Raw genomic sequence first — 10,000 nt, forward strand, 5'->3', positions numbered from 1 at the left:
CAAGCTTCATCTTTTCTGTCAAGTAAATCGTACGTAGAGGAAAGTTGATATATATCTAGTTAAACATAATAATATTAATAAATATGTATTTATATCTTTTATGACTCACGATTTCTTACCACGTGCCAATGAGGGATGAGAAAATGAGTAGCATGATCGGCTGATTGTGACTGCCTCTTCCATGAAACTCAAACTTTTCTTAAGATTCCCGCTCTCTCTGTACCATATACCAAGATTGATGAGAACTAAAATAGAAAAAATTGACTTATAATTTCCATCTTTCAAATATCTCAACATGTACAATTAGGAAAGTAATAAGAGCTACAACTCTCCATGTACGTACTGCTAGACATTCCCAATAGATTTCCGACATCGTATCGCTTCATCAACTCGAAGGACTCTTTATACGTCTTTATCGCCTCGTCGTATTTCCCGTTTCTTTGGTATGTGAGAGCAAGGTTATTTAGAGCTAAAAACACAATTATAGCATTTAATTCTGTATAAAGTAATATAATCTAGATTCTTTCATTTTAACCCAGACTATTAAATAATTATCGTGTTTGCCTTTCTTTTACCGCTTGTTGTTGTCATCATGTCTAATATTTTAATTTCCAACATCTCATATTTTGTAATAAAATTTTGTCATCAAACTTCACTCTTAATTAATTCATGCTTGGTACATTACAAATAAATAAATATCAAATATTCCTTTAATTCATGTCCTCAAATTAGAAATTCCTAACACTACACAACGTAAGTTATTAAATACGTTCTCAGTTGCTTGAGTAATGCCTGGTTCACAATACACCCAGCGTCGCGTCGACGCGACGTAAATAGTATTGTGAACTAGGCCTAAGTGAGGGAAGTCCATATTGTACGTACAGAAGTCTATATATGTTTTCTGTCGCATAACCAGTTACACTATTGTTTTCATCTCTCAATAAATGATGCATCAGTATTAAATTGGATTATTTCAAGTGCGTCATTTAGTAATGATTGAAGTCGAAAGGACATTTACTGATGAAATAAATATTTCTTAATTTCTTACACTTCACTGTTTTGGTAAAAAATTTGTAAAAAATATAGTCCACGCTTTTTCTACCTAACGTTACGCCCATTTTAATGTTCGTGTAAACAGCAAATTCTATTCTCAGCCATAAATATTCTAAAATATTTTTTAGCAGGGCTCACTGTCGCGCTGAACGCGTATATACTACTGTATAAAGCATTAAAACTGTAGGCGGATATTATAATTAGGTTGAGAATAGCACTCTGAGTCAGTCCATGTATTTCTACCTCTCCCAACCTACAGCAATTCCGTTTCTATCCGGTAGCGGTTCAAGCCTAGGGTGCTGCAGGTGTTCCTTCAATTTTTATTGGTATTTTCTCAAGTATCGATTACATATGCGAGAAACATTCGAATTTGTCAATGTGATCTTTGGCTTCCAACGTTGGACAATAATAAACTGTAGGCAAACTGTCTTGCTACTCTGCTCAATTTATCTCTTCTGGAGCCTGTCTTACTGATTCCTAGAAAGCAAGGCAGACACCTTTTCAATTTAGGCGTGGCAACCCAAAGCGTCAAAACCAGACGTTACTGGTTTATTTAACAAGCAAATTAGTTCCTGATCCCGCCACAAAACTATATGATCGTTTTTGCAATAATTATCGTTGGTCAGTCGATTGTTTTCCTAATTGTTATATATATATTTTAGAAAGGTATGTTCCTTGTAACGACGATGCCTGTGTAGTAATGGTAGCCTGTTACATTGTGTTGCCATGTTGATATCAACATTTTATCAGATTTTCATTCTTTAATATTCTAGTTTTCTGGACGGAAAATAGTGTAATTTATAGACCAGGCCCAAGAAAGAGCAAAGATTGCTTTACAAAGACACATGCAAACAGAAAGTGAGATATCGTCTCACAAACTCACTAAACAAAATTTCTTCTGCGTGCTATCGGGCGCCGGAATGTGGCACCACCCACTAAACTTTCTGAAGCCGTTCTACATCTTTGCCGTCAACAAGCTGCACTAAAACGTCTTTCATCTGAAACCTTATGTCTAGTTTGGATAAATTGGATTAGACAAAAACTCGCTGATGGACTCACCTTTACAATAGATACTCAACTATACATAAGCAACTAAAATTATTAAGTCTCGGATATTTAGACATGAAAACCTGACCAACAGCAAAATACAATTTAAAAATAAATTTAATATGTTTGCGTAGTTCTCATTACACTACCTACAGAAGTCAACTACAGAGTGGACACAAAAACAAATGATGATGATGTCGAGCGGAACTGAAAATAGTCGATGTACCCATGCACTGTTAACATGAATTTACGCAGACATCGACAAGTACTCATTGTATGTCTGTAAAATCTCATTTTACAAATACTACTGCGCGGACACAATTCAAATATTATTTCTGGTCAACTAAGGGTTAAGAATACAAGTATCAAGAAATATAGTTATTCTGGCCTTAATGTAAATAACATTTTGTAGGGGACATTTGTGCTGTATACTTTTGATGTAGAAAGCATATTAGTTTATGGAAGTTATCATAACGATGTAACATTAAAATTGAGGTGCCGATGTTTATCCGACGAACAAAAGTTTACTCTATCAATTAATCGTGCATATAATTGTTATGTGTTACGTTAAATTAGTAAGAAATCGAAATAGAACAGACGAGACAAGCGCATACAAGCTGATATGATCGCATCGTCTTCTCCCCGTTGTCTTTGCCAGTCAATCACTTTCCTCATTAACCTCTCTGCATCTTCCAGGTTTTTCATATCCATGTAGCAACATGCTAACCGTTCTAGAGCTGCAACAAGAATGTGCCGACATTAAATACAAATACAAAAGTATCGCAACAATAAGTTAAATAACGCAAATATATTATACAACCGGGAGAAGAGCTGTCGAAATTGCTTGCAAACATTTTCTGCAAATAACATCTATTGTATGTACAGTGGAATTTGTAGAGTGATCTACTTCGTGTCACTTACAGAAATACAACTATCCTTACTATAACATGTTACATCGGCACTTTCCTAACTGCGTTTTTTCTTACGTTAATCGTGCAACGATTATGTCTACTGCAGTTGGAAATGGTAACCAATATGAAACCTTACTTGTATGAGTACGAAGCAAAAATTAATTTTATTTATTTGTATTCTAACTACCTGGTATAATGTGACTGTTACTGACATCGAAAAAGTAACTGCAGATTGTAAACAATTTTTCACTTTAATCGTTACTCAAAAATCTTAGTGACCTTTCTCTGATTCAAGCAAGTCTGGAATGCATCGTTGATAGCAAATAAACCCAGGACAAAAACTAGCGATGTTTTGTTTTACAGTTCGAAAACTCAAGATCGCTTTTAAATCCATTATTTTTATAGAATGTATGCACGCTGATTGGAGCGCCAACATTCTCCCGTCGCTTACGAAATCCTAGCATCTATAGTGACTAGACGTTTTCATTCCTCCACATAAAAGATCTGATCTCGCGATACTAACCTATAATTCCGTTAATTAAACAAAACTTTCTAACTCAATATTTTAATTTTGTCTTACCAACACCATATAAACTAGGAAGAGAACTGTCGTCGCCAAATGCTTGCAACACTTGTACGGCTTCTTCAAAGTATGGCTTTGCCATGTCAGGTCTACTCATTAGATCGTACGCATCACCAACATAAATCAGACCTAAAATATCAAATTGCAAAAGCTAAATTGTAATTATATGTTAAATTGGACTCACTGTTGCTCATTTCAATTGCATCGTTAATACTGCGAATGCCGAGTCGACGACGGATTTTCAATGTCTCTTCTGCTAAATGCTTGGCTGTTGGAATGTCGTGAAAATATTTTGCCAGCCTACAAGAAAACTTCAAGAGCTGTAGACATTCTTGTTGTATACATTTCGATTTCAAAATGTGATCACAAACGCTGTAAACGTGTGGAGTTAATGCAATCAACTTGCTGTTGTTGAGGTTGCGTTGTATTTCGTCAGAATTTGGTAACACGTCTTGCATACACTTTGTCAAACAAATGAGAAAAGGTAGCAATTTGTCTCTTCTCTTCATGTGGCTTACAACAGACTGCTGAATGAGCGCGTGAATGTCACACGTGCGTTCCTCGCCATTCAATGTGAGCAGAGAAAAGTTGTAGGACAACAAATACAGAGAGAATTCAAACTCATTTCCTCCGATCCTCGGCTCCCCGTCAACCATAACAGCTGCACGAATAACCTCAGTAGGAATGGAGCTCGGGTCCATCAGAGAAGAAAAACTGAGAATTTTCTCTGCATCTTCGGACCTTCTTGCTACTTCCTCTAGATCAAGATCCCATTGCATCGGTGCTTCCCTGTCGACTGTTAGTCTTTCCTTCATAGTCTTCAGCTTCTCTTCATCACTCGTACAAATGTCGTACGATTTGGCCAGTGAGGCGACGTCGGCAGCTAAAAGTTGGTCGATCCGTGCAATACCCGAACTCGTTAGCTTGTGCTGTAGATGCTGCAATCCCCAACCATGTAATTTGTCCATTAAATCATCGACTGGATATTGCACGGTCCCCAATGACAGATTTTCTCTCATCTTCCTGCAAGTAACCCCTGTTTTCTTTGTCAATGTTGCCACACGTCGAATGGCCAGTGGCAATAGCTTCACCTGTTTCTCGGTCACAATGCCTTTGATCTCATTGTATTCTTCTTCTGACACCTTTTCGTCATCGTTGCATTTTCCAGCCCAAAGGCAGAAACACTCGACGGCTGCGTCTTCATTCAACTCTGGCAGTTGAATCACATTACCTTCTTGCATCAGCTCGTGATCTCTGCATCTCGTCGTAATGATAACGTGAACTTTCATGTTGCAAGGCGGAACAAATTGTTGGATAACGTTTAAATCATCACTGCTGTCGTAGATCAACAAAGCATTACCTCCACGTTGACTGACGAGATCAAAAAAGCGCGCATTTATTTCTTCCAATGATTGACTTGCAACGTTATCTCTCTCACAACTTAGAAGAACCATCTATTACAAATGCAATTTTAATAAAAATTTTTCAAACAATCATTTGATTGTTGTTTTACATATTTGTAAAGAGAATATCGTAAGGATGCGCTTGTTCTTGAGATGATAAAGAAAACTCCTCCTTCATACGAGTTTCTGTAAATCCTTGCATAGTTGGCTGCTACACATGACTTTCCCGCTCCCCCTGGAGCGCAAATGCACTAAAGCAAGTAGAACAATCGTCAAGCACATGCATGGAGTTGTTATTATAAACATTGATTGTTTGTTACCATCAAACGAAAATCACTAATGTCGACAATCTCTTCCTTTCCATGATCTCTTTCCCAGAAATAACGCGACAAGTCAGTGATAATTGCGTCTCGACCACAACTATGAGGAAAATTTCTTTTTTCCAGTTCAATCGGAAAATGTGCTTTAAACGACAACGTATTATAGTTATTGGCCTATACGGATTCAATAAAATTGTCGAACCTCTCCGCTGTCGATTTGCTTTGTGTTGTGGAGATTCTCGTGATACAAAACCCCTACTGGACGTTGCCTCGTTTCCTAATTGTGCAATTTCTTTAAACATTCAGTTAAGCAATTATAAAATTATAGTTTTAAATTAAAATATTATTAAACATCAAAAAATCTAACGATGCAAGTACTAAGTAGTATCCGTCATTTAATTAATTGAAATAGTAACTAAATATTTTGTATTTATTGATGATATGCTTACAATTCCAATAACGCCTTTTGTGTTAACGCTACATAATCTCTAAGTTCATTCTATATAAATAACTGCATGATAGAAAATTGCACCAGACGACAGAGGGGTGGAGCGAGGCATGGGATAGACCGGGCTATAGCCTCCTATCATTTATAGGTGTGGTCCTAAAATTGCAGACTGTAAATACGTGGGAAAACAAATCTGTATATAGCATATACATCACTCTTTTTCCAATCTGGATCTGCCAATGACTCTACCGTATCACTCGACTAGAAGCCAATAAAGTGGGCTTGACCATAAAATTGGGTGTGCTCGTAACATCGTGAAGTTCAGCCACCCGTTTCAAGGTCACGCTACGTCTCGGTCCGACTCAAGACATATGAATACCACGATTTGTCAACAACTATACCTGCTACGTACATTCGACACACTTTAGCATTGACTAATTAATTTAACTATCCTTACACCAATCGGAAACTCTATAGAAAGCGTCACAAGCTTGTCACCGACAGCTTTACACTACACCTACATTATCTACAATAACGTTCACTGACCTTGTTGAGATTGCCTAAATTGAATTTTAGTCGTTTGAGATTCTTCATCAACTAATTACAGTTAACATTAAGACGTGTGCTAACCAATCAGAACATTAAAATAAATTATTTACCAAAAAGAGGTTGTTTCACTGTCATCAAGTGCCTTAGAAAAGCAGCAGACGTGCTAGCAGCATACACATGAAAATAGTCTCCTTTGCTTGAACTAGAGCCATAGTCAGAGATGCCTTTGATGACAACTGCTTTGCCCGATACCCCCTTTCGCCTGAAGCTCTCAATGGCTTGTTTCATAAACGAGTAAGCTTCCATGTCTACTGCCTTCACCTTATTGTCGGCCACGCGTATTTTGTACGCACTCAACTCTGCCTTCAGGTTCATATGCTCGTGTGGCAACGAGAGCATGGAATCGACGATGCCTATGATCTCATCTTCACGCGGAAAACTAGCTTCATTGAATGCATAATCATTTCCTTCGTCAGTAGCAATGTACCTATGTTTTGCTGTTGGAGATGGACTAATCCAAGCAGATGACGATTTTATCATTGTGTCCAGAATTTCATCATAAGTGACACGAATCTTAGCATCACTCATCGTAGCCATTCCAGGTAATTTCTTGTCCACCATCTTGTACAATAGTTCTTCCTTGCTAATGCCGTCCTGCCCACTCTTGATCGCAAAGTCTAGGATGAGGTGTTGAAGATAACGAGGGCTCGGACGAACGGCGTTCTCTGGAATGTACTTCAACCAGACCTCAGAATCTGCGCGAACCAATTCATTGACTGACGTAAGGATACCTTTGTCGAGCTCACAGTATTGTGCTCTAGCCTGGAAATCTCCGCCTTCTTCCACCTTCCCTTCCATCTCTGCTGTCGTTCGTTTGGCGATGAACACACAACCGTGCTCCACGTGACCATGTCTGTTCTCCTCTCCAGCGCAGATCCCCGTCATCACCACTGCGGTAGCCGTGAAGTACTTGGCGAGATTGGAGAGCAACATTTGACTCTCGGTGGCTCCCATTTCGGTTTGTGCGACCACGCCCACCTTCGTTTCTGTAGAATTCCATCCTTCACACACTCTGACGTTGAGCCTGCTGAGATCGGTGAGATGTGCGTATTTGTTTTCAAACTTGCCGTTCGTTCCGTTCTCTAGAACTGCTATGGCAGCCTGTAGCTCCCACTCCGAAGCGCATACGACGAGAACGTTCAAATGATCTTGAATATCAGCCATGACCGAAGATCGTTGCAAGCACCCTAGTTCAGTGCTTGAGTTGAGTTTCAATTTGCATACAAATCTAACGAAGATCGTCGAAACTCACGAGACTCATTCACTCCTACTCTACCTAATTAACTAAAGCCCAATCCTGTTGAGGTTGTGTACCTCTATACCATGTGCATTTCTTTAGATCTTCAACCAGAATCGGTGGAGCTCAGCCATCTAGAGGCTGTATTCATGGATTATCTGGTTGAGCTCCACCGAATCTGGTTGAAAACATAAAATACTACTTTAGATAGACCTCACGCGGTAGAGGTCCACAACCTCAACCGGACTAGCGGGTGGGGAATAGGAAATGCGTTCTATAAAGTCGTGTCTGCGGTTTCATTATTTTCTCCTACCGAGCTCCGTTTTGCCGTCGGGCTCGCTTAAAATTAAGTCAACTAACCACTGGGTTTAAAAACTCTAAAATGTATACGTCGCTTTTGCGGAGAAAAATTTCAAGAAAGCAGCAGCAAAAAGTTTTAATGTGTGTATGATTGGGAAATAGTAGAGACTAACTTTTTATGTTGACTTGTAATTGAACATGGATTGTGTACCAAAACGTCATCGTTTGCATGGATGGCGCAAAGAAGAAACCGCTGGAAAGTGGTAGTTGTACTGACCCAATAAACTGTACATGTTGATATACTAATTAACAACGTATCATCTCAGTACTGTTTAATTATGTACATATATATCACTCAACTCCCAAGAACACCCATTGCTACGCCACTGAGTATATATACGTTCAACTAGCACGAATAACGATGAGAAAAAACCGTTGGCCACAAGAAAATGCACATACGGGGATTGAATGCTAAACAGACTCCTCCCATCTGACACGTGCAAAAACCGCAAGCATAACTTATTAATATCAACGTCTTGCGCAATCTTCTTGTCTTTGTTCGCATGCTATTCGTGGACACAAGCACACGGTATATAAAGCCAACGTTCCCTTTTCATCAACTTATCTCGTTGTACTAACGTTTTCTTTTCTAGGTGGTTGGACGGAGCGTGTCAGACATCGTCGACGGTCGGTTCTCCCGTTTCTAGAACACGGACTGACGTCCTACTGTCAGCAGTCTCTTTGTCTCCGTCACCTATAACGACAGGACAGACGGAGGTGTCGCTGGAAGACGACAGGTGAGCAGCAGCGAGCATTTTTGTTGGCTTGTCCCAATGGGCTCTTCCCTACTTGCTACATTCAATGTATTTTCTGCGTGCCAACTGCTACATGTGCTAATTAAGAATTAGTGTGGAATTGATTGTTTTGATGGAAATTTTAGTTTGTGCATACAAATTGATTGACATTGATTGTGTTTTTGTTGTCAAACACGTAGAGCTTCCTGTTTGCAGTTTGTTATGGTATGAATGGTGTTAGGAGTTGAAAGAATGGTATTAGGTATTAGGTGTAGTATTAGCGCATTAGACTAGTTGGACCCCAAGGCTTATAATGTTTCATCCCGTATGTAAGTAATATACTTACCACGAGGTTCATCTGAATGAGACTCGGCATGCAACATCCGTGACACCACATGGTGACAACAAGTGGGATCGAAGTTAGCAATGGCAGCTTCCACATTTCCGACTCCTGAACCGTTCGATTTTAACCATCGGGAACAATGGACGCGATGGATCAAGCGATTCCTGAGATATCGCGAAGTGACAGGTCTGTCCGACAAAGCAGGCGAAACCCAGATAGCGACACTCATTTACTGCATGGGCGACAGAGCAGAAGACGTCCTGGCGTTGCTGAATTTCACAGAGGACAAGAGAAAGGACTTCAACGTGGTAGTCACAAAGGTTGAAGGGCATTTCATAAAGAAACGCAATGTAATTTATGAAAGACTGTGTTTCAGTCATCGTGTTCAGCATGAAGGAGAACCCGTGGAGAACTTTGTTACCTCCACTGAAGCCTGGAACAAAAGCTTGGATTCCACATCGACGACAATATGGCGAGATAAGCTTGGAGCCAAAGAACAGATCTTACATGGTACCAACTCCATCAGGTCAAGTCCGACGAAATAGAAAACACCTGTATCCCATCCCAACTGGCATATCTGAGTCAACCGACCAACCAGAAGTTCCACAGCAAAACCAGTCAGTCGAACAAAGCGAGGCTACTCCTGGAAAGTCCACAACTGGAATCTGGAACCACCACATGAGGTCAAAGAAGCAGCCTACAACTCTGACAATTCACAGCGCGAGTCCACGTCGATTGAGAACCCGTTTGAAAGACAGACAGTGTTGCGTTCAGGTAGAGTTAGTCGTCCCCCTCAGCGTTTAGATCTTTAGAAGGGGAGATGTAGTATTAGCGCATTAGACTAGTTGGACCCCAAGGCTTATAATGTTTTATCCCGTATGTAACTAATATACTTACCACGAGGTATATCTGAATCAGACTCGGTATGCAAAATCCATGACACTACATTAGG

General features: G+C 39.7%; 1 protein-coding gene and 1 long non-coding RNA gene across 2 annotated transcripts in view; one reads left to right on the forward strand and one right to left on the reverse strand.

Annotated features, from left to right (window-relative positions):
- Positions 1 to 2,811, reverse strand: part of LOC134180857 (nephrocystin-3-like) — a 7,229-nt gene extending 4,418 nt beyond the window's left edge. Inside the window, exons 1-4 of the mRNA XM_062648041.1 lie at positions 2,715 to 2,811; positions 344 to 469; positions 120 to 245; positions 1 to 55 (exon numbers count right to left, since the gene is read on the reverse strand). The exon at positions 1 to 55 is cut by the window's left edge and continues 71 nt beyond it. Coding sequence (XP_062504025.1) covers positions 1 to 55; positions 120 to 245; positions 344 to 469; positions 2,715 to 2,811 — 404 coding nt within the window. The remainder of the gene's footprint in view (positions 56 to 119; positions 246 to 343; positions 470 to 2,714) is intronic.
- A 5,636-nt stretch (positions 2,812 to 8,447) lies between these two features.
- LOC134181521 (uncharacterized) overlaps positions 8,448 to 10,000 on the forward strand; it is a 7,683-nt gene continuing 6,130 nt past the window's right edge. The window contains exons 1-2 of the long non-coding RNA XR_009970164.1: positions 8,448 to 8,500; positions 8,565 to 8,708. This is a non-coding gene — a long non-coding RNA (uncharacterized LOC134181521). The remainder of the gene's footprint in view (positions 8,501 to 8,564; positions 8,709 to 10,000) is intronic.

Source organism: Corticium candelabrum, chromosome 6 (genome assembly GCF_963422355.1).
Source record: "Corticium candelabrum chromosome 6, ooCorCand1.1, whole genome shotgun sequence".
NCBI classification, from domain to species: Eukaryota; Metazoa; Porifera; class Homoscleromorpha; order Homosclerophorida; family Plakinidae; genus Corticium; species Corticium candelabrum.